Source organism: Haliaeetus leucocephalus, unplaced genomic scaffold (genome assembly GCF_000737465.1).
Source record: "Haliaeetus leucocephalus isolate CR32 unplaced genomic scaffold, Haliaeetus_leucocephalus-4.0 Scaffold101, whole genome shotgun sequence".
Taxonomy (NCBI): Eukaryota; Metazoa; Chordata; class Aves; order Accipitriformes; family Accipitridae; genus Haliaeetus; species Haliaeetus leucocephalus.
Genome location: NW_010972537.1, coordinates 3,156,214 through 3,181,913, shown reverse-complemented (window position 1 = coordinate 3,181,913; position 25,700 = coordinate 3,156,214). Strand labels below are relative to the sequence as shown.

The 25,700-nt window shown below is 58.6% G+C and overlaps 3 protein-coding genes across 4 annotated transcripts in view; all 3 read right to left on the bottom strand.

Annotated features, from left to right (window-relative positions):
- Nucleotides 1-655: 655 nt before the first annotated feature.
- On the bottom strand, nt 656-2,152 carry PDXP (pyridoxal (pyridoxine, vitamin B6) phosphatase). Its single transcript, XM_010585434.1, has 2 exons — nt 1,562-2,152; nt 656-1,254 (listed from the first exon to the last, which is right to left on the bottom strand). The coding sequence occupies exons 1-2, from the start codon at nt 2,136-2,138 to the stop codon at nt 929-931; spliced, it is 903 nt and encodes a 300-aa protein (XP_010583736.1). The 5' UTR covers nt 2,139-2,152; the 3' UTR covers nt 656-928.
- A 999-nt stretch (nt 2,153-3,151) lies between these two features.
- SH3BP1 (SH3-domain binding protein 1) lies at nt 3,152-12,875 on the bottom strand. The gene is made up of 18 exons (XM_010585460.1): nt 12,814-12,875; nt 10,928-10,970; nt 10,441-10,545; nt 9,526-9,602; nt 9,121-9,232; nt 8,947-9,023; nt 8,145-8,280; nt 7,412-7,480; nt 6,927-7,017; nt 6,502-6,644; nt 6,305-6,416; nt 6,128-6,209; nt 5,336-5,416; nt 5,111-5,227; nt 4,581-4,678; nt 4,265-4,394; nt 3,983-4,098; nt 3,152-3,498 (listed from the first exon to the last, which is right to left on the bottom strand). Exons 1-18 carry the CDS (start codon nt 12,873-12,875, stop codon nt 3,152-3,154), a joined length of 1,998 nt encoding a protein of 665 aa, XP_010583762.1.
- A 2,945-nt stretch (nt 12,876-15,820) lies between these two features.
- GGA1 (golgi-associated, gamma adaptin ear containing, ARF binding protein 1) overlaps nt 15,821-25,700 on the bottom strand; it is a 10,363-nt gene continuing 483 nt past the window's right edge. For both annotated transcript variants that reach the window (XM_010585433.1, XM_010585432.1), the window contains exons 2-17: nt 25,163-25,247; nt 24,781-24,856; nt 24,052-24,150; nt 22,609-22,732; nt 21,994-22,094; nt 20,813-20,893; nt 20,265-20,402; nt 20,041-20,122; nt 19,525-19,632; nt 19,066-19,221; nt 18,259-18,323; nt 17,936-18,114; nt 17,541-17,824; nt 17,154-17,323; nt 16,795-16,905; nt 15,821-16,617 (exon numbers count right to left, since the gene is read on the bottom strand). In XM_010585433.1, the coding sequence (XP_010583735.1) occupies nt 16,507-16,617; nt 16,795-16,905; nt 17,154-17,323; nt 17,541-17,824; nt 17,936-18,114; nt 18,259-18,323; nt 19,066-19,221; nt 19,525-19,632; nt 20,041-20,122; nt 20,265-20,402; nt 20,813-20,893; nt 21,994-22,094; nt 22,609-22,732; nt 24,052-24,135 (1,794 nt within the window). In that variant the 5' untranslated portion in view covers nt 24,136-24,150; nt 24,781-24,856; nt 25,163-25,247 and the 3' untranslated portion in view covers nt 15,821-16,506. The remainder of the gene's footprint in view (nt 16,618-16,794; nt 16,906-17,153; nt 17,324-17,540; nt 17,825-17,935; nt 18,115-18,258; nt 18,324-19,065; nt 19,222-19,524; nt 19,633-20,040; nt 20,123-20,264; nt 20,403-20,812; nt 20,894-21,993; nt 22,095-22,608; nt 22,733-24,051; nt 24,151-24,780; nt 24,857-25,162; nt 25,248-25,700) is intronic.

Below are 25,700 nucleotides of genomic sequence, written 5' to 3'. Positions count from 1 at the left end.
CTCACCTGCACACCAGCAGCTGGAGCACAGACCCCCATCAGCCCTTTTCTCTCACCGTACTATGGCAAAATCCAACTGAGGAGGGGGAACCAGGGAGAGTTGTACAGTTCACTACTGCTGTGCTGTCGTGGTCTAGAAGCCCTCTCTCCTTCACAAGCCCCTTCGGAAAAGGCGCTTGAAAACCAGGTATAACCGCAGACTCGCTGTGCGCAGTCACAGCTTGTCTGTTTGGCACAAAAAAACCTCTCAAACCAGTCTCTTCCCTTTCTGTAGTGCTTCACATGGGCACTGGCACAGTTATTAACTGAGTCAGGGCAGGGGGTCGTGGGGGCAACATCTCTAAGGATGGGGGAGAGAAAAGATGAGGCAATGCTCCCTTTCACTTGTGGGAGGCAGAGATGCTCTCATTCATCACTCCAGAGCACCGGCACGCTCCTTCCACACGCCCTGGCACCGATGGGAGACTGGGTGGGTGACAACACCAGCCAGTCCCCTGGCAAGGAGGGGGTTACCACAAGGACTGCAGGGATGCAGCTCAGCAGTCAAGAGTTACACGAGTGAAGGGACAGCAGTAAAAGGCCGCCACTGGTTATCTAAGAGAAAAATAATAAGACAGCCGGTCCCTAATCCCACACAGACACACTGATTTGACCCCCCTCTCAGCCTCAAGGCCTCCAGCTCTCTCCCAGAGACGCTGGCAGCTGGCATATGAGGGAGAGAAGGACTCTGTCCATCATGGATAGCTCTCAGCAGAAAGGAGACAACTTGAACCCTGCCCCCTCCTGCCAATCCCCCCCATTTTGCCCCCAAAGGGCACTGAAATGTGGAGAAACCAGGAATTGAAGGAATAGGGCAGTGAGAGAGAATGGGAACAGATGGAGATCTGGGATGGGAAACCTGACCCCTCTGCCCTCACGTGTGCAGACTGCTACTCATCCAGGCCCGGTATCAAGTCTGCAATGCTGTCCACATAGTAGTTGGGCACCAGATCCTTGGCAGCAGCGCTGTCGCTGGCCATGTAGGCCTGTGCCTCTTCCAGGCGGGAGACACCTGTCAGGGTGAGGATGGTGGAGAGGCCGCAGTTCTTGCCGAAGAGGATATCTGTCTCCAGACGGTCTCCCACCATGAGGGTGCGGGACGGGTTGATGCCGAAACGCTCCACGATGCAATCAAACATGTACGTGTTTGGTTTCCCCACCACCAGCGCCTTGCGGCCCGAAGCAGTTTCCACCGCTGCTGTGAGGCTGCCAGTCCCTGGAGCAGAGAGGGGAGGGGATAGCATGGGGATAGAAGGGGGGAGAAGAAAGGGAAAAAGAAGGAGTCATGGGCTAGCTGGCTGCAGGCAGCTCAGCACCCCGGGTCCTGCCAGAGGATGAGCAAGCGGGGTACTGGCAACACGGCTTCAGAAGCTGGCAGGGACGCGTGAGGGCAGCCCTGCCTGTCCCCATGGTCAAGGAACCCCCTTGTCAGGGCCTGGGACAGCAAACGCCAACCGAGGCCAACCCCACCATCGTCCCACCGCCATTCCCAGGGGCAGCAAGGGAGGGGAGCGCGGGCTCACCGGGGGTGCGCTGGCCATCGCTGAGCGGGTGCCAGGGGTCGGGGTCGGTGGCTACCAGGAGGCACTGGGGGTCACGTAGGTAGCCGCAGGCCTGCGCCAACTTGGCAAAGGTGAACTGGTCGTCGTAGCCCACCAGGACGGCCCGCACCGGTTCCGTAGCGCCGGGCAGCGGTTCGCCCTCACCCGCCAGGCGCAGGCCGGCATCACGCACCTCGCCGCGCAGCCCCTCGCCGCCCAGCACGAAGACGCGGCCTCCTCCGTTGCCGGCTTCGCCGAGGAGACGCTGGCGGAGGAAAAGAGCGGAACAGAGCGCGGAGCTGAAGACGTGCTCGGCGCGGACGCCGCGGAAACCCAAGCGGCTGAAGCGCCGTTCCAGCTCGGCCACGGAACGGCGGCTGTTGTTGCTGACGAAAAGGGCGGCCTTGCCGCTACGCCGCAGCCTCTCCAACAGCTCGGGGGCGCCGGGGACGGCGCGCTCGCCCGCCCACAGGACGCCATCGCAGTCGAAGAGCAAACCCTCGGCCGAGCCCAGCACCTCCCGCAGCCCAGCGCCGCTCAGCCGCCGGCAGCTCGCCATGCCCCTCAGCCGCCGCCGCCAGTCAGTCAGTCAGTCAGTCCGTCAGTCAGTCAGTCAGTCAGCCCGCCCGGCCGCCGCGTCCCGCCCCGCCTCGCCGGCCCGCCAATCACCGCCCGCCGCCACCAATGGGAGGTGGGGAGAGAGCGCCGAGCGGCGGCCGAGCTGTCCTGTCGCCCTCGAGGGGAAGGGGCGGGGCCGAGAGGCGGGAGGCCGGCTCCCGAAGTGACAGCCGAGCCGCCCTGTTGGCTGCTGAGGGAGGCGGTGAGGAGGCGGGACAGAGCCTGAGCGCGCTTGCCGATTGGCTAAAGCCACCCTCCCCAGACACCTCCTCCCCCGGGTGAACGCGCGGCGGCAGGGCGTCCCCTGCTGCCCGCCGGGGCCCGCGGGCCGTGGAGCCGCCATTACCCCTCGGTCCCGTCTCTCCGCCGGTCGAGGGGAGCTGGCTGCCCTCCCGTCCTCGGGCTGAGCCGTGCCTCTCCGCCCTGGCGTCCCCGGGGAACCCTCACCTTCCCTCCTCCCGGCTGCAGCCTGGGGAGGGGCGGGCGGCCTCACACCTGCCTGCGACTGTGACACCAGCTCTTTAAATAATGTAGTTGCAATATATATATATATATATATTTATATATCTCCGTGTCTGTGTGTTCCTGGGGCAACAGGGACAAGGCAAAATGGAGGAGAAGGGGCTGGGATCGTGGCTGCGCACCCGCAAATGTCCCCACGGGGCCAACCTGCCCACGCTGGCTCACCCTCTCCGGGGACCTGAGAGCGTGGCCGACCCGCCATCGGCAGATCCTGGGTCCCTTAGGGGTGGCTGGGCCCCGGCAGGGACACGGTGGTGCAGGGAGGAAGGCTCTGTGGAGACGGGAGAAGAAAGAGAGGCAGGTGGAGGGTCCCAGCCGGTGTGGAGCAAGATGGAGGAGCTGGAGGGGCACACCGTCCCTTAAGGCCACCCCGGTTTCCACAGCGCCTGCCGGGTCTCGGCGGGGCGCCTGACTCCATCTTCCCGGCCCTGCTCAGTTCTCCTCTGGTGGCAATGCGGCCAAGGGGCTTCTTCCCCCTGCAGGCAGCGGTTGCCCCTCATCCGTGGCTCCCGGGGCACAGTCCATGGCGGTCGCCGCCTCGGCCTCACCGGCGGGAGGCTTGGGGGACGGCGGGGCATCTCGGCTATGGCGGGGTGCCGGCTGCGGGGGGAGCGGTGGTGGGACGGCGGGGGGTCGGCTTGGTACCCCGGCCATCCGTCGCGGCTGGGCTTTGGGGCTGGCCGCGTGCTCGGGGGCTGCCGGGGTGGGAACCGTGGTCCGGGGCTGTGCCACGGGCGGCGGCGGCGGCATCGTGGGTCGGGCCGGAGCAGGGCGCTTGCCTGGAAAGAAAATTAGGGTGGGCTGGGGTCCCCTCTGCTGGGGTCTCTCCCCAGGGCAGAGGGGGTCACGGTGCCGGCCATGAGTCAGGCAGAGGGCTGCAGGCAGACTGACGGACAAAATGGCCCTTGCCCAGGTCCCATAGTGGAGACCCAAGCACACACCAGCTTTTGGGGGCTTTTCCCACCTTCTTCCCTTCACAAGGGGCCGTGAGCTTTGACACCTCTTTATGGGGGGCTTTTCAACCCAACACTGGAGGACGTACCGTGCTCATCCCACAGTCCCACCTCGGCTGGGGCTGGAGCACACAATGAGGGGCTGGATCCTGGCCACGCTGCCCCGGTCAGAAGCCGTTCCCCTCATTTGGTGGCAGGGAGATCCCCAGCACCCTTTCGTGCGGGGAACGGCGGGATGAAGGCAAACCAGAGGAGGTGGCATTGGGGGGTGTCATTTCCCCAAGCGCTGTGCCGTCTGGGGCACCCTAACCTTTGCAGGGGGTGTTTTCAGTCATCGTTGGAGACAGTGGCCCCGCAGCTTCAGGAGACGGTCTGGTCGCCGCTGGGGATGTCGGCTGGGACCTGGCCTCAGGGTCGCTCGAGGTGCTGTGCAGACAATGGGACAAATCAGGCTTTGGTTGGGCATGGCAGTCCTGGCCATGAGGCAGCTCGCGTCCAGCTGCGAGGGTACGGCCCTTGGCGTGGGGTGGGACGGGGGGAGGACATGGGGAGAGCTGGGGCAGCCAGAGCCCCCAGCTTCCACTGGACTTACACTTCTCCGTCTGGGAGAGCGGGTGTGCTGGCCGGAGGGGGTTTGGGGGTCAGCTCTTCCACCGGAGTCGCCTCACCAAGTCTGCCATTTGCAGGTGGCGTGAACATGCCTGAGACATTGAAATCTACCTCTGGGTGGAGAGAAAGGAGAAGACCCCGTGAGGAAGTCCTTGCTACCCAGAGCTTCCCCGATGACCCCGTGGTGGGCAACCGGACCCACCCCCAGCTTCCCTCCTCTTAGGGATGGAGAAATGTCCCTTTCCCTTCCTCCCCCCTTCACCTGGGCTGCAGGCCCCCAAGTGGGACCCTGGCCATACCTCCGGGGAAGAGGACGTCTGCGTTCTGGATGAGGGCTTCCACCACACCCACCACCTGGATGGAGGAGACCGAGGCCAAGTCCAGTTGCATGGGGTCTCTGAGAGACAGGGATGGTTTGAGGCATCAGAAAAGGGGTTTTGAGGCATTAATCCTTTTGGTGTTCATTCCTGAGGGGGCAGAGCCTGAAGGGGAGACAGCCCAGCCAAGGAGGGGGTGGTAGGGCAGGAGGTGGGCCTTGTTCCCTATCCTGGAAAACCCTGGTTTGGTGTTGGAGGCTAACAATATTGGAGGCCATTCATGTCACAAGTGCTCCAGGTCTCAGCTACTTTGCAGAGTGGCTAAGAGGACACGTGTTTGGCAAGGGGATGTGCCACTTGGGGACTATGGGGACAAGGGACAGGACTTGAAGATGGAGGTGCTTTAGACCAGCCTGAATGCTGCTGGATCAACCTTTCCCATGGTGTTTGAGCTCAAGGCACCCCAGCCAGGGCTGGGGAGCTGCCTCCCACCCCTCCGAGCCAGACCTTACCCTGTGTTCTGCTGTGACCACAGCAGGTTGGGGCCCAGCACGATGGCGATGTTGCTCGGAGTCATTTTATTCACCTCCTGGTGTTCAGCCAGCTTGGCTAAAAACTTGATCAGATACCTGTGGGGTGAAAGGAGGGTGAGGGGGTGGTAAGTACGGGTATGGGGAGGGGAACAGCTGCCCCCAGTGATTGCTTAGGGCTGAAGAAGCCCTGTCCCTGCAAAACACCTCAGATTGTTGTAGCTTTCCTGGGGCAGGCGGCTGCAGGTGTCTTGCAGTCGCTGTAGGCGGCTGTCAACGTCCTTTAAGCTGCAAGAGAGAAGAAAGAGGAGCGGAGAGCTCAGCCCGTTCCCTATGGCAGAGAGGGACACAGTGTGCAAGGGAGGAAGGCCAGCATCGGCCGTCCATGCCGGCCATAGCCCTGGGGACAGAGATGCCCTGCTGCTGTCTTTACTGGACAGCTAAGGCAGGCATCCATGGAGAACAAAATTGCACCCCAAAGACTCAGAGGGATTTAACATGATGTGCATCTGGCCCGGGGGTGAGCACCACCTTGCCACGAGCAGCCACCCTATTTTCCCGTGACTACGGGGCACATCGACACTGAGGTGATCCCTTCAGAAAGATGCTCTCCCCCTTCCCCCAGGCTTTTTGCTGTGCCTCTTCCGCCACCCCTTCCATCCCAAAAGCAAAAGGCCAAACTGGGCTGGTGGGCCGGTGAGATGGGGCTCATGCCGTTGAGGCTAAGTGGGTCTTCTTCACAGACTAAACTCTTCTTGCAATCAAAAAGGCTGCAGCCTTCCCCCTCCCCCTGCCATGTTTTTTATTGCTATTCTCCGAGATTTTGGGCCATCTGGATTTCTGCCGAGCACGGGACAGACCAGGTGCTGCGTTCTCATATCTCTCCACATGGCAAACGAGGTTGAGCAGCTCTGCTCCGAGTGCTGGGAGGGATGGAGGGGGGTGAGCGGGGGCTTTTTGAGCCCCTCGAGGCTTTTCTACCCCAATGCCCGGACCTACCTGGCCACTTTGACCCATTCGTTGTAGAGCTCGAAGGTCATCAAAGGCTGGGGCAGCTCCCGCAGGTAGGATTTCAGTGCACCTGGGAGGGGAGGGGGAGCGGCAGGGGTGATGGTGGCTGGGGGAAGGCAGAGACTGCCCGATCGTGTCCCCCTGCCCGGCCTCGCCGGCACCCACCGGCCACGGCGTGGGGGTCCGAGTAAAACTCCTCCAGGGCGTTAGAGCCGCTGGCCAAGCTGCTCTTCAGCTTCCTCAGCACTGAGGCACCCGCTGCCAGCCGAAAGAGTCCCTGGGGATGGGGAGAAGAGGGAAGGAATGTGGGGGGGCTGCATTTGGAGGGAGAGGGTGTCGGGGGGCTCAGGAGTGCTGCTCACCTCCTCCCTCATGCCGGAGGCCAGCAGCATCATGACACAGGCTTCGATGGGCAGCGCAATCTCCCGGCCCAAGCTCTTGAGGTGCGTCTCTAGGGGCACGCCGTAGTACCCTGCCACTGGGGTGTCTGCGGTGAAGGTGGGCTCTGGAAGAGGGAGGTGAATGTCGGGAGGGACGGCAGCTGCCAGGGCCATCTGCCATCTGGCCATCTTGCTCCGAGCTGAGCCTGGCTGGGCGCAGGCAGAGGCAGGGCAGGCAGCATCCCCAGCCTGCCTCAAGCTGCAATCCCCATCCCACCAGCCCGACGTGGGAGGCAGCAGGAGGTGCAGGGAGGGAAAACTTGCCTTTCCCAGCCTCGCCGGCCACACTTGCATCCCCTGGGCTCGGCTGCAGCCCTCCCCGGGCTGCACGGAGAGCCAGTGGGTACCTGTCTTGCTGTGGCTTTCCTTCAGCTCCGCCAAAGCTGAGTCCAGAGATCCCAGTGACTGCCGGTGGTACTGGGCTTGGATTTCCAGCAGCTGCCGGACAGGGGACAGGCAAACAGTACTCAGTTTGGCACCAGCCCCTCTCAGAGAGACCCCATCCCCAGGACATTGCACCCACGTGCAGACAGGGCGAAGGGGGAGCTGCAAGGGGAATCCCCCCGGAGTCTGTGGGATCATGTCTGTAGTAAGGTGTAGAGGGCAAATTGGAGAGGGGGGGGTCATCGGGACAAGCTGCTCTGTTTGCAGTTGGTGCTAGTGGTGGCATTAACCCACGGTGGATGGAGCAAGGCCAGCTTTAGGCATCTGCTGGTGCCTGGGGTGTCCCTTGCCCTGGACAGAGGACTTGGTGCAGATGGGGACAGGGCTGGGCTCAGACATAGCCCAGGAGAGGTTCACACGCCGAGGAGGAGCGTGAGAGAGGACTTACTTTGATGAAGTAGCTGGCGTAGCTGTCCTCTTTGGTGGAGAAGTGGTAGAGGTCAGCCATGTACTCATCCTGGGAAGGGAGACACAGAGAAGAGCAATCTTTCACCTCCTCCCTGGCACCCAAGGAAGAGGGGACACCTTCACAAAGTCCCCTCATCCAGGCTGTGAGTTGTCCAGACAGGGTCTCCGGGTGCAGTGGGGGGCAGGCTGGGACTGTGGGGGGATTCCTCCTTGCCCCCGTCGCTTGCATTTGGGTAGTGGCAGTGACCTGTCCTAGAATCAGCGTCCTGGCACAAGTGGCTCAGGGACAAGAGGTCCCTGCACCTCCAGCTCCGGTGATCCCATGGGCTCTGCCAGACAAGGCACTGGGCTTTTTAGAGAAACAGGGCCGAAGTGGAGAAAGTTTACGTGAAAGTCCCCTGCCACCCAGCACAGACCCCAGCTCAGCTGGCTCCCAGCCCGAGGGGACCCCATAAGCTCCCTGCTCTAGCCCCTGGAGTCAGTCTCCTCTCTGCACCAGCTTGTGCTTTGAATCCTTTACTCTTCTTCTTCCCAGGGCTTGGGGCATCTCCCTATTTCTGCTCCTTGAGGGACCGGTTTGCTTGCGGAGGCCGGGACGTGCTGGCTGGCTTGCATCTGTCTCAGCGTGGGGGTCCCTTGGACAGAGCTGGTGGAGGGGAGCAGGTCTGCAGCCCCGGAGCTGCCCCCGGGAGAGAGCGAGTGACTGTTCTCACCTTGCACTGCTCCACCTTCCTCTTCACCTCCTCTTCCTCTTCCTTCAAGTTCTCCAGTTTGTTGGCAGCAGAAGATGCCCCTGGGCCAGCACCGGTGCCAGCGCTGTTACTGGAGCTCTTGGCAGCTTGGTTCAGCCTTTGGGGTGGGAGAGAAGAGGCACACCCCCGGCCTCAGCACCAGGGACGTGGGGTGGGATGGGTGTGCAGAAGGGGTACGGGGACCACAACGGGGGACGGCAAGTCACGGTCCTGCCCTGCGGTGGTTTTCCCAGCACCTCTCGCTTCCCTCACCCAGAGAAAGAGGCTGCTGCACCAAGGGCTGCGACCTGGTTGAGATGGGGAGCTCTCAGCACGGCTGCCTAAAACACCCAGGGTCTGCAGGACCCTTCCCAAGCCCCCTTCCTGAGATGTCCCCTGCTGTCCACCCTCCAGCCAGAGGGAAGGCAGAGTGGAAACGAGCCATCAACGACCCACGGCTGCCCCGCTTTCCCAGAGAAACCCGGCACGGCACGGGCTACCCCGCGAGAGTCGGAGCGGGGCGATCTCAGTGGCACTGAGCACTTTGCTGCCTTTGGCGACGGCACTGCCTTACTCTCCTGTGCCGTGGAGCAAGCAGCTCAGCCCAGAGCAGAGTGCGCCTGCATTGAGGGGCTGGCAGAGCATTCCCGAAGAGCTGTTGCCTCTTCAACTTCGTCCCCAGCCCTTGGAAATTCGCTTTGCAGGGCAGTCATCTTCCTCTCTCCCCCCAGCCTGGCTGGGAGCTCTCCCCCGTATGCCCTGACCCCACCAGCATGCCCCATACCGGCTCTTGATTGTGTTCCAGTCAGAAATCAACTTCTGGAGGGTCTTCTTGCGCTTCAGGATGATGGGAAGCTCCTCCTGGGGGAGAGAGAGGCCAGAGTGAGCGGAGGAGGCTTGGGGATGGGGAAGGGGGAGTGGGACAGCAGAGCTGAGCCGGGAAGGTGGCCAGGGCTACCTCGCTGAGCTTGTTGAGCGGCTGCAGGACGTCGCGTTCCACGGCGATCTCGAACTCGGCCAGGATTTTGGCCAGCGAGCTCTGTATGCAGCATCCCATCTCCAGGGCTTTCCTGCATGGGGATGGAGATGAAATGACTGCAGGCTGGAGCCATGCCACTCTCTGACCCAACACCCCCTGTCGTACCTGTACCCATGTTGGGACCCTCAGCCAGCCCCTGGACCCCGCTGCAATCGGAGGCTGAAGGCACTGGCTGTTCCTTCTCCCCCTGTGACACCAACGTTTGCTCTGACAGGGTTTGACAGCTCAGCTTGGCTGTGGGAGCCCCTCAACCAAGACAGTGGCTCTGCCAGCGTCTGCCATCTTTTGGGGTCACCCCCAGCACTTTGTCCCACTGGCACTTACCCGAGGCTGGACTCTGTGTCCAGTTCCTTGAAGCTCTCGGCCATCGTCGTGGACAGAGTCATCAAGGGCAGCTTCTTCTGCAGAGAGCCAAGGATTTGGGAAAGCGATGGTGAGCTCGTTTGTGGCAGCTCCCTCCCCATGAAGCATGCCACATGGCATGGGAGCAAGTGGCCAAACCCTGCGCTGGGTCCTGCATCCTTCCCTGGTCCACCCATCTCCGTTGGCCCTGGGGCCTGAGGGGATGTCCCTTCAGCCAAAGCCAGGATCCAGTTAGCTAAACAAGATGCTGAGGCTCCATAGTTGGTTAGAAAACCTCCAGTCTTCTCTAAAATAGTCCCCTGTGGTGGACCGTGTCACTGACAGAGACCGTCACCAAGCCCAGCCCTGCCACAGCTTCAAATGTATGGAGCAGTTTAATCACCGAGAGTAATTAAGCCAAAGTGGGGCTTGTCAGGCTGCCAAGAAGAGAGGAGCCCACAGAATCATGGCAGGGGCTAAGGAAAGTGTGAGAGGGATCCACTGTTTGCTTCCCAGATGAAGGCTGGTGAGGACCAGCCGGGAGGTTCAAACCGGGGAGGAGGAAGCGGTAGCACCGCTGTGCCCAGCCATGCTGTGGTGCTCCTCACCGCAGCGCACCGTGGGTGCCAGAGGTTCACAGGGCTTCAGGAAGGGACATGGACAACAGGGCTTTGGAGGGTTATTCAAGGCAAAAACCACCGCCTGTGTCCCAGGAGGCCTCAAGTTAGTGGAGGTTGAGAGGGTTGTCCTGCTCTGCTCTACCTGGGCCACTGCTGGAGATGGGACCTAGCCTGGGCTTTGGGCCATCCCTTGGCAAAGCCAGAGCCTGGCATCCCGTTTGCTGGTGGGGGACAGAGCCGGGGCGAGTGTGGGCTGTGGAGGGAGGACTCCACTTACCACTCGCTTGTCCATCTCGGAGCCGCATTGCCCTTGCAGGCAGGCTTGGAGCCTCTTGGACACACTGTGAGCTGCTCGCTTGGCCGGCTCGATCCTCTGCTCGATCTGGGGGCAGAAAGTTGGGACTGGGGAAGACCTTTCGCCAACCGTGGGTGGCCCGAGGCCATCTCCCCACCACCCAGCTCTGGGTGTGGGTGAACGCGGTCAGCATCCCGTGGCAGACCAAAGCATCCCCGGTCTGGGGAAAAGAGAGCACAGCTCCCGGTCAGGATCCATCTCTCCATGAGCAGCCGGGGAAGCCCTTTCCCGTGGCAGGAGCCTGCCATTCCCTTAACGCCATGGTCCTGGAGTGACCCCCGGGCAGGCAGGCAGATCCCAGCTCTGTGACTTGGACGTGCCGGCAGCGCAAATCGCAGGCAGGAACGGGGCAGGTTCCCACGCCCAGGCACAAGCAGGCACATGCCTGCCAGCCCAGCCCGTGCCTCACCTGCAGCAAGTCTTCTGGCAAGAGCTCTGTTGCTTCTTGGGCTCTGCAGAGGAAGGAGAAAGAGCCATCAGGAGATGGGGGTGACCACCGCTCAGCCTCCTTGGGAAGGCAGGTCCTTATGCGTCTCTTTTTGGGCTTCCGGGAGCAGGAGACACAGGCTATGGCCTGGACCATCGTACACGAGGTTATGGGCAGAATGAACCCAGGGGGACAAGAACAGCAAGAGCAGGGCAAGGCAGCCAGCCTTGCTGGTTGGTGGACACCCCACCAGATCAAATAGGGCTTCCAGTTCAGAGCACCACAGTCAAAACGTCCAGATGCAGCCTGTTTTTTGGAGGCAGGGTGTCTAGCAGGGCCATGGCAGGAGTGGGATGTTTGCCGGTGAAACCTTCTACCCCTGACCACCTGCCTGTCCCCTGAAGGCAAATCCAGGACAGTGCTGTTGGAGCCCAGCACGTGTCTTTGCAGGCCAGAAGGTGTGGGGCCACCAGTGCCGGAGCAAGGATATCTTTGTGGTCAAGGTGGGGACTAAGACCAACACCAACCCCCACAAAGGCTACATGAAACCAGCTTTCTGCTCGGTTTGGCAGCAGGTATTAGGAGCAAATCTGGCAAAGGAAACTTCCGGCTTGCAGCAAATTCTGCTCAAAACCAAATTCAAAACCCACCAGCTGCCATCACCACCAAACCTCCCTGATGCCTCCCATAGAGGAAACCTCGCTTCACGGCCCACTGCCATTGCTACGCCCCAGGAACCCCGTTCGCTTTCCCTCTGCTGCTGCTGCTTTTTCTCCAGTTCACGTTTCTCTCTTTTCACCGCCCGCCAGAGCTGACGTGGGACGAGGCTGTGGAGCCGCAGGAAACGGGGGCGGCTTGGTTGAAGGCAAGAAAAATCATGTGAGATTGTGGCCCGTGGAGGAGAGGCTCTGCAGCGGGTGCAGATCTTGCTCATGGACCGCGCGAGCTGCCCGGCATTACATGGAAAGGAGGTGCATCTAATGGAGAGGAGACATCTTGAGGGAGGAGGGATGGGAAAGGGGATCATTCCCTCTGGGGAAGGCAAGAAGAGCAAGAGGCCACCAGGATGGAGGAGCTGCTTCTCTGTGGCCGGTCTGCTGGGCTGGCTGAAGGACCTCAGTGGTCCAGGGGACACAGTTGGTCCCGCTCAGCCTCCCAGCGCTGGGGAACCTGTGGAGGTGGCTGTAGGAAAGAGGGAGCGAGGGGGCTGGGAAGGGAGGGCCCAGCCCTGTAATTTCAGTTCTGGGTTTTGCAAGGGGAGAGCTTTGGAAAGCTAAAAGAGAAAAATAAGGAAGCTGTGGAGGTAGGATGGGGCCGGAGGGATTTGTGTGAAGCTGTAAGTCCTCCATGGGTGCTCCGAGGATCCCCGGTCCTCTCCTTGAACAGCATGCCGGGACACCCATGCTGCTCGGCCAGCTAGAGCTATGCAGGGCATCTGGGTCCTGGGGGACTCCCTGGGCTCAGCAGGGAGGGCAAGTCCCAGCTCCTAACACCCTCCTGGTCACCGCACAGCCAAGGGCATGTGGTTGGAAGGTCCCTCTCCATTGCCCTCACATCCTGGGGATGCCAAGCTTGGGAAGGGCCTGTTTCCAGGTGGATACAGCATCCCTGGGAGAGGTAGCTGGGCTTGGGAATCATGTCCCTGCTGAGCAGCACCGGTGCAGCCTTCCTGCTGCCCTGTGGGTGTGGGGGAGCCGGGGAGTCACAGCCCCTCAGCTTATGCAGAAGGTGCGCTAAACCCAGGGTCATTCCCCCCTTTTCCCTGGCCACCGGCCCTGGGAGATCAGTCCAGCCCCAGCACAAGCCCTCCAGGACCGGCATCGCGCTCCCTCACAGCCCTCCGGCACAGGTAGCAGAGAAGTCCTTACCGGCTGGTGATGTTGGGATGGGACAACTGCTGCCGCATCCGATTAAACTGCCTCTTCATCATCTTGAGAGCCGGGAGGAGACCACAAGAGCCGCTCCGCTTGGCTGTACCCGCCGCTCAGCACCCCTTGGCGACGCTTGGCATCGGATGCCGGTGGCCCCTCGGCTCCCCAGAGCCGCTCTGCCCCTTGCTTTTCCCTGAGGACCTCTCGCTCCCTGCTTCTCTCCTTCCTTCCCTTGTTCCCCCTTTTTCTCTTTCCCCAGCTGGTCCCCTCCCTCGTCCCTCCCCGGGGATGCCCTGCTGCTTTCTCTTCCCGTCCCTCGGTCCCCCTTCTCTTGCTCCCTCTCTCTATCTGAGTTTCCTTCCGCCTCCGTCCGCCCCTCTGCCGCAGATCAGGTAAGAGCGGTTCAGGGCTCCTGCTTCGCTCTGTGTTCCTGTCACCACCCCACAAGTATAAATAACTTCAGCCCAGCCTTAAAGGGGAAATATTATTACAGCAAACACGTAACAAGGCAGGACAAGCACATGCCGCTGCCGAGCGCAAGCAAAGGGCCCACGCTCTGTTTCTTGCTCTCTGCCTCAGCCAGGGTGGTTCCCCCCGCCACCGCTTGCCTTGCTCACCACCAGCTGCACCACGGGGCAGCCCATGGCCGTGCCAGCTGGCTGTGCGGTGCATACGGGGTGCCCGATGTACACCCCGCCCTACCTGGTCACCCAAACTCTGCCAACGCTCCTCGGGCGCTTCTCCATCCTCTTCCCTCTGAGACATATCCCCCTCGTCGTGACAAAAGCGGGAGGACGAGCAGCAAAGCCACCCCTGCAACTCCTTCCGTGCCCCCCACCCCGCTTTTCCTCCCTGCCCGTCGCCGAGGCTCTCCGAATCCACCGCAAAGCTGCGGCCAAGCGCTCTTGCCCTTTTCCCCCGGGGATGTCCCCTTCCTCCCCGCTCCCCCACCGCTGGCAGAGTTCCTCCGAGCAGGAGGCCCAAGCGCAGAGCAGCAGCACCCGGGGACCGCAAACTCCCGGTTCACAGGCTCGGGTGCTGCCTGCTCTCTGCAGATCTGCAGCAGGGCTCAGCTTTTTTTTCTTTTTTTTTTTTGTGTGTGTGTCTAAAAACATCCCCCTCACACCATCACCGCCTTTGCTGCTGGCTCTATGAGATGGAAACCTCGCCTTATCTCTGGCTACCTGCAGCTGGGACTTTCCTCCTCCTGCACCAAGAAAGAGCAGAGGCTGCTGTTGGCTGGGTTACATGGGGCTGGCAAAGGAACTAGCACACAAGCCCAGATGGGAAGTGGTCAGCTTTGTGGGCAGATGAGAAGCAGCAAAGGAAAAAGAAGTGGAAAGGCCACTCCACCTGTGCCCCAAAGCCTAAGGAGCAATAATTTGGGGACTGCTGGGCTCTCAGCTCTTTGGTGGCGGGGGCGAGCCTCCAGTGAGTGCATAGCAAAGCAGTGCTAGCAGCTGTTTTCAAGCAGAGACTGGGCGAGGGAGCACAGTTCTCCCTGCCCAAAAACACCAGATTGCTCTAAACCTGTGGCCAAGCACATCCGATCCCCCAGCTGCAATCCCCAGGGGTGTTCCTAACATGCATTGTGGTTGCTGAAAGCAGACAAGGGCTTCAAGCACCTATTGCAAAGACAGAAAAGCCCCACCAAACCCTTGCTGGCTGCATTAGGTGGTGGCCAAGCTGTGGTCTCCTTCCTCCCATGCAACATCAGAGCCCTGATCCCAGTGCTGGCGCTGCTGCTCGCCAGAGCAGATCCACCTCTTTGCACCCTTGCAATAAAACTGCCCCTATAGAGCCACTTCTTCCGAGAGGCAGCCCCTGGCAAAGCTGCAAACAAAAAAAAGCAGCTCGGGGGCTGCGGGGCACTGACCCCTGCCCACTGTCTCTTCCCGGGGAAGGAGGGAAGCAGGCAGCGCCCAGCTCGCAGCCTGGAAGTGACTCTGCTCTCAAACAGGAATTGAGAGTAGCTGGGGGACTTCCACCATCCCCTCTCCCTGCTCACGGGAGTGGGGAAATCATCATGACAAGGCCCCGGGGTGAGTGGGGGATGAATTACAGGATTGCAGGGGCAGGATTTGAGATGGAAACGAGCCCTTGCAGGGTGGAAACAGCTCCTCGGGGGTCAGGGGAGGGGAAAATACATGCTTTAGGTCAAAAGACAGACGGACAGGATCAGGAAAGAACTCTTTATTTCCCATAAATACAGCAGATTCTTCGCGCCGGGCGTTTCATTTTAAATCTTTTTGTTTTCTTCCATTTACAGAATTTTGCACTGAAAATATATACAAGTCTGTTCAAGAACCAAACAAGATCTGCAAAGAAAAAACCCCTACAAAACCCTGAAAAGAGACCAGAAAGGGAAGTAAGACACAGCAGAACACCAGCATAAAGACCTTGCTTCCCCCTCTCCTCTACTGCTCGCTGCGCCCAGCTCCAAGACACCTCACCTTTGCCGTCCCTAAGCCAAGAGCGCAAGGCACCCCGCTCGCTGCCTCCAACCTCTGGCAAGCCGAAGCAGAGACGCAGCCTGCCCCTGCTTTTAAGATCAGGCTCTCTTAAAACCAGCTTAGGGACGGGAAGCAGCTCCCGTGGTTGCCAAGTCCCATGGGGATGGGGTTTGCTAGGGGATGTGCCACCCCTGCATCTCCTCCGTGCCTGCAGATCCCCGCTCTTGTGTCACAGTGATCAGGCGGCTGGGGCGAGCCCCCTCCCTGCCACAGGGAGCCAGGGCTGCCCACGGCTGTGGGCAAGGGTGCGCAAGGCACAGCTATCCCCCCCCCCCCGTACCCCCCCAGTGCAGAGCTTTAGTAGTGTGTGTCCCCAGTGATGGGCTGGACTCCAGTCTCTCCTCGATTCCTATAGCCCCTCATGGCAAGAAGACACTGAAGAGCTGAGAAAGCCCCCTGCCCCACCACACTCTCCAGCCCAGTCAGGGGGAGGAAGACCATGTCCTCACCCTGTTGGGCAGGAGGCTGTGGGGAGACTCAGCTCCCCCCCCCCAGCACCGGGGGTCCCACTCCAGGGCCCACCTCCCACCAACAGCTCTCTAAGCAGCTGGAAGGAGGGAGATAGGAGATCACTCCCCCTCACCCCCCCGCAAAGCAAGGGCAGCTGCCTGCTCTCCAGTGCTGGAGACACATCTGTCCAGCCTGCTCCACACCAGCTCCTGTGTGATCCCACCACGCAGGGAACCACTGGGGCCCAGCTCCAAGGAGGGGGCAAGGGGGACAAGGGGGAGCACCACAGAGCATGAAGCAGCTGAAGGGCTGGGAAGCATGGAGGGGACAGACATGGAAAAGGATCTTCCTTCGCTAGGCCCTGCCCCAGGCTGAGGCTGTTAAATCTCCCCAATCCTCATTCCCCACTGCACCTAGAGGCGGAAAGCAGGGTTAGAAGAGAAGCTGGACAGACGGGGGAGGGAGTGTCGCCTTCGGAAGAGCAGGGAAGGCAACTGTTCACCCACACGAAGCTTTCCACTCTACTCCTAGTCTTGTGGGATGAACATCTCCTGGCGTCTCTGCTCTCCTCCTTGAGGCACACTCCCTCCGGCCCTCGCCCGGCCGCCTGGAGAATAGAGCGTGAGCGGCAGCCCCCCACCCGCCCTCCCCACCTCCTCAGGCTGCTCCAGCCCTGCAGGGCCGGCTTCCCGAGGACTCTGCAGTGTAGTGCCTGCAATGTGTGGCCCTAGAGGTTTCCCCAGGACTCCGGTGGGGGGAACTGGTCCACATCCCCCATTTCATTGTAGGTTTGCTCTCCCATGGTGAAGGTCAGTTTGTACCGTAGCCTCACTTTCTCCTGCAGACAGGGGAGAAAGGATAAGCAGTCAGAAGGGCGGGGAAGAAAGGCATGAGGTACAAACCATTCAGGTCTCTAGGAAGCTGCAGAGAGCAGAGGGAATAGAGACAAGGTAGGCAGGCTTTGCCCAGGCAGCAAGACCAGCCTCTGCTCATGCCTCAGGGACAGTGCCGTTACCTTCTGTGGGTTAGCGAGCAGCAGGACTTGCGTGATGGCACTGGGGTGGACAATGGGGTTGAATGCCGGCAGCTCTGTGCCTGAGGGAGGCTGTAGCTTCACCTTCATCACCTAGGGAGAGAGAAGAACACCACACATTCCTGAGGGGGACTTGGCAGCCAGAGACCTTGCTCCCGTATTTGGGGACCTTCCACTGTCTACTCAAAGAGAAAAAACATTGTGCTGGTTCCTGCTAATCTGAAGGCCACACAACTTGCTCTGAGTCCCATGGAGCTCCCTCCACCCACCCTGCCTTTCCTGCAAAGACAGAATCATAATTCAGCCCAGTCTGGGGACCTCAGCCGCTGCAGCCACCTTACCTTGGGGACAGCAGACTGAAAGACAATGTTGCGGATGGGCTGCGGGGCTGTGCTAAGCATAGAAATCACCACCACAAGCACATCGGGCCTTTCGGGCAGGGCATCCTTAGCAAAGTGGAAAAGGACACGGAAGCCGTGCTGATCATACACCGTCACAGGGAGGATGCTGCCTGTGGAAAAGGCAGGGACAGGCAGCAGTCAGCCAGGAGGGAATTGGCCCTGCAGCAACCTTTCCCCACCACCCAAACTCCATACAAGTGACAGAGACACCACTCCTCCTCAACCTCCACAAAATCCAACAAGCAAAAAGTTTCCTCACATTCTTCCCTTCCATGTGTGCACGGTTTGTTCCCCCCAAGCTTGCCCCCCTCTTTCGCCCTGGCTCACTGGGTTTGATTGACTCCAGAGGCACAGTGATGTTGGCCAGCGAGATCTCCTGGGGCAGCACGGCGGCAGGAGGCCGTGGTGGGACTGCAGTACTTCCTGCTGGTGCGGTGGCAGCTTTTGGAAGCGTAGCAGGGGCAGACAGCTCCGAGGTCAGCGGCAGCGTGGGGTTAGGGGAAACACTCTGGAGCACGGGCAGAGCGCTGGGATTGTGGGCTGTGGTGCCAGAGCTGCTCCTGTTCTGGAGATCCCTCAGGGTGAGCCGCGGGGGTGGCTGCTGCTTCTCCCTGTAGGGAGAGAGAGAGCAAGGAGTGGAACAGGGCACTGAAATGTCATGTGCAGCACCCCAAAAATGGAAATGATGGGGAGAGATGCAGGATTGCACTATCCCTGCTTACCATCGCACTTGTTGAGACTCTGGAGGCAAAGACTGTTGCAGCAGAGTCTTGCCCAGGAGGTCCAGGTCGTCCAGGCCACTGGTGAAAGGAGAAGGTTTTGGGGAGGATGCGCCAGCTTCTGCTTTGACTGGTGGCGTTGCTGTGATAGGGGTGATACTGAGCTCGGTGCTATCTGATGACTGTAAAAAAAGAGTGCACGGGAGAGTCCCTCAAGCAGGGTTGCATATCAGCACCAACCATCAGATGTGGAATGTTTCCCTACCTACTCCATTTGCTGCTTTCACCACCCTCCCCACCCTCTGCCCTGGCTCCCAGCACGTTACCTGGAAGCTGTTCCAGCCACTGCTGTCACCAGCCTGGGCAGGATGCGGTGCTGGGTCATTCAGGCCTGCCAGGGGTAAAAGCAAACATGAAGCTTAGCTACCAAGTGGGTAAGAGCATTAAACAGGGCCCAAATAAGACACAGAAGCAGCAAGGCAGAACCACCAATGTGGTCTCCATCTCTGGCCCCCATCCTTGCATGGGGGAGAGCTGGGAGGGCAATAGTGTTTTTTCTGCCCAGAGATCCTCATTTACAGTCTAGTTCTCACTGCAATTGGCAGAGTAGTGAATACTACCCGGCTGGCAAGCCCGACTGACCACATTGTCTACTTCATGCTGTTGTACTCAAAGCACCTATCTTAGGAAACAAAACACTTTGTTGGGAAAAGCATGACTCTACAGCCTTCTAGGATTGGCACCTCACAAGATATCCATGTCAACAGTTCTGGAAGTCCAATGCATCTGTTGTCTGCTCATGACTTCAACTGCAAGGAGTAAAGATGAAGAGCTGGGGGTGATCCAACCTTGTGATCCCATCTGGGGATGGCCATTGCATCACTGTTGATTTACCTGCCAGGTCAGTTTTCCCAGAGCAAATCAGAGGGCACATCCCTGCAGGCTCTCTCTGACTAGCCAGGAAAACCGCACGGGACTGAAGTTCAGAATCATAGCAGAGTCCTTCCCTCCTTCTGCCTCACACTAAGTGAAGGACACCTCTTGGTCTTTCATTATTCACCTCTCCCAGAGCTCTCCGTTATTCATGTTCCTGCCACAAGGAGAATAAAGAGCTTTTGCTCTGGATTTCTCACCTAAAGACATAAGTTCATCATCCAGCAAGGAGACAGAGCCAGCTTGGTCAGGCACGGGGACTGCTGAGCCACCTGAAAGGGTGGGCAAGGCTGGGTAGGAAGGGCCTGTTGCTGGAAGATCCAGGCCCGACAGATCCAGAAGTGCTGAGGTGCTGCCTGCAAAGAAGGAACAAGCTGAAACAGAAACCCTTATCCAGTGTGCTGAGGCCAGTTCCCATCCTTCCTCACACCTGAGAGGGGGAACTCCCCCTCTGTTCTCCCTTCCTATTCCCTCTCTTCATGCATCAGTCATCTCTACAAGCCAATTTCCTGATCTCACCAGTCCCAGTCTGACGTCCTGCAGGTTTCACCTTTCCACTTCTCTCAATCTTCTCTTACATTGCAATTACATACTGCAGGAAACCAGCAATAGGGTCCCTCTGCTTGACGTTCCTGTCCCCATTCCCCAAGTCTCCTCACCTCGAAGGGGACCAGCCACCGTCTCCCCATTGATCTCTTCTCCCCGTACAAGCTGCTTGTAGAGATTGATCACCTGTGTCAGATTGTCATTGGCTTGCAGGATCTCTGCTGCAACAGAATAGGTGGGAAGTAAGTTTGAAAATTGTGAAGAAACAGAGTGACTTTTATACCCCAACTCTATTTCTTCAAAGCAAGGCCCAAGGAACTGCTAACAGCCCGCTGCAGATAGCGCTTTCACAATTGTTGCTGCAGACTGCACCAGGGTACCGTGACACTTCCATGTCAGTCTCAGCAGGACAAGCTTAAGCATCATTCCTACAGTGAAGCAGAGGAAGCCTGTAACACCGCTGACTGCCCCTGCTTAGTGCCAAGCCATAGACTAACTAACCTACAGTGAGCAGTCACCCCAAACAGAGCAGCAACTACTGATAGATGCCATGCCATGGGCAGCTGAAGCACAGGCTCCCTGAAAGAGGATAGAGGGAGGACAGAATGAGAAAGGCCAGATACGCTTACCCAGAGCTTCATCATTGTCTTCTGTGTCACTGGCAAGCCGGAAAAGCATGGGCCTCATGCGCTCGCAGCGCTGATACAGCTCCTGGGGGAGAGAAGAAAGGGGTGCTGAGGCAATCAGCAGGATGCTCAGCTGGGGGTACAAAACAGGCAAGAGGAACTTGGGGGGATAACGGTCACCCATCTCTGCTAAGCCCAGGGAGGGTGCTAGGATGGCCTTTCCTCACCTTCATTAGGTCCTCATTGCTTTCTGTTGTCTCCCCCTTGCTGTAGCTTGTCACCATCTCTGTCAGCAGCCTCACATTGTTGTTCACCTCCTCAATGGCATTCACCCTCTTGGAGATCTTCTCCATGCGCTTCTGGTCCTGGAGGGGAAGCACATAGGGAAGGATGTCCTTGCTCTTGTCTGCAACTTGGAGAGGAGGAAGGCTGGGCCAGCCAACACACCAACGCCCTGGACTAAGGCACAGCAACGCTGCCCTCAAAACAGCTCCCACTCCAGTGGAAAACTCCAGATCATCTCTGGGCCAGCACTTGCCAAACAGGGATGGAACTGCTGCAGATCTAGTGCTGCAGCAGGGCTTGGGCCACAGAAAGCGCCCACAGCCATTCCTTCAAGTAGCCAAGGGATGGCAGAAATCACACAAGGACTCTTTAGCAGCTGCTGCTGCTGCAAGATTTTGGGCAGAAGCTCCATATGTCTGCATGAGGACAGAGACCCACTGTTCCCTTAGTGCCAAGCATTGCCACCCAGACCATGACCCCCCAGCTCCACCTCCTGAACCATCTCCTTGATGAGCTTGTTGGCAGCCCGGAGGTCCTCAGGATGGGAACTTTTCAGGAGACGAGCCAGTATCTGCAAAAGAGAAGTTATCTCTGAGCCCAAGCTGATGAGTGGCAGCCAGAGTCAATCGTGCAACACTAGAGCCAGTAGAGTTACTACCCCTGCCCCAAACCCGTATCTGGCAGAGGCAGCAGACAATGCCAGCCATTTGAAAGCCCAGCCACAAGAGCTTGTGGGCCATCAGAGACCAGGGAGAGAAGTAGTACAACCGATCTTCCTTTTTCCGTTGTGGTTCTGGTTATGTAAGATAGGTCCTTCCCTGAAGATCCCCTGCATTCAAAACCTGCTCCTCCCTGCCTGTTACGCACCATGGAGACCCTGGAGCACAGCAGCACTAGTACTGAGAACGACAGAAAGCCTGGTTTTCGCAGGAATTACCATGGGATTGTAATGGACTCCTACTCGGACCTCTTCACAGGCCTCTTTGCAGGTGCAACTGGGGAAAAGGGAGAGCTCCCACTTTTTCTCCCCCTCCACAGACAGTGAACAGTGCCACTGGCCACCTACAAATCCTCATTTGCACACTGTGACCCATGGAGGCAAAATAAATCCCCTGCAGCAAATTGGGATCACACCTCTGCTGCAGAACTAGACCCAGAGGAGCCTAATACTTGCTTAAATGTATCAGCACTGATAATGCAGCAGTTTGCCTGAGTGGTGACACAGTTCTGATGGAAAGGCAATATAGGATGGGTCCAGGAGGGTATACGTAGTTGGGCAATAAGCAGATTGCAGTGCTGGGGGTGGGGAAGAGATAACAGCAGCAGCATCTGGGGCTGGGATTTAAACCTCATGGCCTGGAACTCACAAGCCTGGAGACAGCACAGCAGCAAACCTCCCAGAACCTGCTGGGCTAATGTCAGCACTTCACCCTTTGCACCATCCTGCAGCTAAGTGCTCCAAAGGTCAAACAGACCCACATGCCCCACCTCTGGGTGTTTCCTTCATCATGATTTTGGAGCGGGCCCTCAGCATTCCTGTGATGCATTTTCTGAAGGAGAGCATGTGGAGCAGGGGGGTGAGTCTTTCTGGATCTCTGCCTCAAGGGGATAGGAGATCCTGGAGCAGGGAAGATGCTGCCCACTGTCCCTCTCCTTGCACAGAGCCCTTACCTTGGATTTCTCTTCATCATCAAAGATGATGTTCTTCGGCCGAGGGGGAGGCGGTGGAAAAGGAGCATCGTCAGGCAGTTTTGGGTCACACTTCACAATCCCTGCAGTAGACACCAACGGAGAGGTCAGGAAGACTCGCCCCACTGGGGGATGGGGCTGCCACCTAGGTCCTTTCTTCCCTAATGGCCCACCAAACCCAGCTGGGACTGAGGGTGTGTGGGTTTGCTCCTGCTACCCATGATCCTGGATTGTGTTTTCATGGAAGAACAGCCCTCCACTCCCATTAAATATCCTTTCTTAGAAAAACCCAGCATCAACTGCCAAAGCACTCGCAACCCTTCAGTCCCAGACCTTTCCAGTGCCCCATCTCCTGTAGGAGCAAGCAGATGTCCCCTCCAACTCATCAAGAAACTCAGACCACCAGCAACTCCCTCTGGCCAGCTAGGAGCCCCAAGGCACCTGCTCTTGCACCTGCCCCTGGTGCTGAGCCAGACTGATGGATGTGCTGGGTCTGGGAACAGGAAAGGGAGAGTATGTTTTGGATTCTACCCGGACAAAAAACAGGGAAGAGCAAACCGTCCATGCCCCTTCCTCTTTCAGACCACTGCCTCTCACCTTGTTTCTTCAGCATCTGGTAGGCTTCTGAGATCTTCACCTCGTGAGGCAGCCCTAATGTCCAGCTGTACATCAGCTCCAGGATCTTTGACTTCACTTTTTCTGGTGTCCGGCTGCCAAGATACTGGAGGAAGAGAGAAGTGGTGGCTTGAAGCTGATCTGAGCCGTTGCAAGCCTGGCCTGTTCCTCTCCTCCCCTCCCCGAGGAGAAGTGAGACCGTTCCCAACGGCACAAGGAGGAGGAAAGAGGAAGCAAGCAGGAAAGCTCACAAGGTCCTTGCAACACGTTCTATGCTGTGCTTGGTTTCCACCACAGGAAACACAAGAGGTGAGAGAAGCGCTGCACCAGCAGCCCCTCAGCGACACACAGGGACAGGTGGGAAGGCTCAGGCAGGTCTTTGTCACCTTGTGAAGGAAAGGGTACTCCAAACAGGAGCTGCTCGGCACAGCAGCCCTCCAGGAACAAGGGGACAGCAGAACTGGGAGAGGGCAAGGACTGTGGGTAACGGTCCCTAGGGCAGGGCCCAGCCCTCTCTCTCTCTCTCTCTCAGGGGCACTCTCCAAAGCCTGGCACCCTTTAGAACTAGTTGAGCTCCAGATGACCAGCACCCAGCAGTGAGATGTCCAAATGTTACAGCTCTCCCTCTGCCATGCAATCATCCTTCACCCTTCTCCCCTCGGTCTGCTGGGGGCATTGGTGTTAGAAACAGCACATGTGCCACCGGAGGCCAGTGGCTTAAGGTACAGGACATTCTCTAGGGCGCCTAGCAAGGACTTTAGGATGCCGCTGTCACTGTCCCTGACTATTTGTTGACACAGATCACAAGCTGTGACTGGCAGACGAAGATTTTCCTTAGTCATATTTAGTCTGTGTTCCCTTAACTCTATAGTTGCTGGTGTTAACTGCCTTGATTGAATAGGAGAGCACGCACAGCTTATTCTGCTGCAGGACCAGCAGCATCAGCAGAGGAGCAGGTAACGATGTGGTGCTTCAGATGGACTCGTCAGAGCACCACTGACCAGGCCTGGGCTTGCCCTCAGAGAGTGTCTCAACCAGGCTGGGACACCCCAGAGAGACGTGGTCACGATGTCAAAGCTGGGGGAGGTTCCTGAGCACATGCAGCACAGACAGAGCCCAACAGAGTTGCAGGGAAGGTGACTCCAGGCACGCACATGAGCTCAGTAGTCTCACAAGCGCTGGTTGCATCATGTCTAGCTGGCTCTCAGCTTCCTGCATGAAGAATCAGCTTGGAGCAGAGGGGTGAAAGCTCACCTTCCCAACAGAAAACTCACCAGGGAACAAGGACTAAACCTCCTACTAGCACTGCCCTGTCTCCTCCACATCCCAGCAGGTGCCTGACCTTTCTGCTCAGCCACCACTTCTTCCCAAAGCCCTCCTGCCACCAGGCTTCAGTCCCCTCCAGCACAATGCTCTGAGACCCACCTTGGGTGACACCACTTTGATGAGCTCATTGAGGAAGCGGAACTTGCCCACCTCGTCGTGGAAGCGTTTGCCGCAGCTCTTCATGCAGGACTCCAGCACCTGGGGAGAGGGGCCAGGTGGGGCCAGGTGAGCCCCAGCATGGGGTCAGCAGCAGGTTCAGGAGCCAGCTCCCTCCTGCTCCACCCTGGCCAGGCATGGAACCTATGGCTATCCTCACAGCAGTGCGGAGGGACACCCCCTTGCTGTCCCAGGTGGCCAAGCACCCTCCCAAAGGGAAGCAAGAAGATTTTCCTCTTTGGGGTCAGTCTTTGCAAAGGTGGCTCAACAGCCCATGGAAAGGGAACCCCTTAGAGAGCTCACAAACACCGGGGTTTCACAGCGTGGATCCACAACACCATTAAGAATCATAGAATCATTTAGGTTGGAAAAGACCTTTAAGATCACTGAGTCCAACCATTAACCTAATACTGCCAAGTCCACCACAACAAAGGACAAAAAGCTTCCTATCAACTTCAACAGGTTATGATCCTTCCTAGCAACAAGGCCTTTCCTACCAGTCACCCCTCCTCTCTTGTGGAATGACCTTCAGCCCCTCTCCCACCCAACGGCCCAGGTGCTCCAGGGCTTTCTCAGAGGGAATTCAAAGCTTCCTGTGCTCCTCCAGTCAAACTGGAGCAACTCCACACCCTGGCCCTCCACCTAGTTCTACCAGCCTGCAGATGCCCTTACCGTGAGGGCCTGGATAGCTTCCCATTCCTGCGGAGACTGGATCTTGTGGGCAAGAAGTCGGGTAGCAAGCGGAGGACTGGAAGGAGCAAGGGGAAGAAAAAAAGCTAGCCCGTTATTGCTGAAAAGCCTGGTACCTGTGTTTCTGCCTAGGAGTCCAGGGTTGAAAAGCATGTTGCAAGTTTAAGGCACTGATAAGGCACCAAGACACCTCAAAACCCTGGGGGAACCTTCTGTTAGCAGACCAGGACCCCCCACCCACCCCCACTTTGAGAAGCTTTGTGCCTGTTCAGCTCTCAGGACAACCCCACTGAATTTTACTGGGTGAGGAATCATAACCCAGGCTGTGACCCAGAGCAGCCTGGGGGAAGGATGAAGCACTTACCCCTCTAGCTCCTTATTGAGCTGCTCACAGAAAGCATTGATACCATCCCAGTCCAGGTCCTTGTTCAGGGGGTTTGTCGCTTTGTCTGCGGGTGAGAGAAACGGACGGTGAGAAAAATCTCCCCAGGCTCCCACCCTGTAGAGGTGAGGAGCAATATCGTTCCCGCTCCCGCCCTGCCAACCCCACCAGATGCATCAGCGGAGGACGGCGTGTCGGGAGAAACACACTCGCGTCCACTCGCACCTTCCCGTAGAAACCCGGTGCACAAACCCTCTCACCGCCACCGGCGCACATTGACCCATCTCCGCTGCGACGGACGCCTGCCGACTCTCTCCCTGACCTGCCATCAGCTCCAGGGTCTCCATCCTCAGACCCCAGCCGACCCCACGACCACCCACCCCTCACGCCTGGCCCCAACACCCCCATTTGCCCCAAGCCAACCCCTCCAGGCCCACCCCGACACCTCGCTATCTGCGACCCCCAGACCCTATCCGTGACGGTCCCCCCCCCCTTCCCGCACACCCCACTGCCCTCCCCA

Coding starts and splice junctions, on each gene's coding strand:
- PDXP (XM_010585434.1), bottom strand. CDS start 2,138: ATGGCGAGCTGCCGGCGGCTGAGCGGCGCTGGGCTGCGGGAGGTGCTG. Junction 1,255..1,561: donor CGATGGCCAGCGCACCCCCG/GTGAGCCCGCGC, acceptor TCTCTGCTCCAG/GGACTGGCAGCCTCACAGCA.
- SH3BP1 (XM_010585460.1), bottom strand. CDS start 12,875: ATGATGAAGAGGCAGTTTAATCGGATGCGGCAGCAGTTGTCCCATCCC. Junction 6,645..6,926: donor GGAAAGCCACAGCAAGACAG/GTACCCACTGGC, acceptor TCCCTCTTCCAG/AGCCCACCTTCACCGCAGAC. Junction 6,417..6,501: donor CCTCCGGCATGAGGGAGGAG/GTGAGCAGCACT, acceptor CCCCATCCCCAG/GGACTCTTTCGGCTGGCAGC.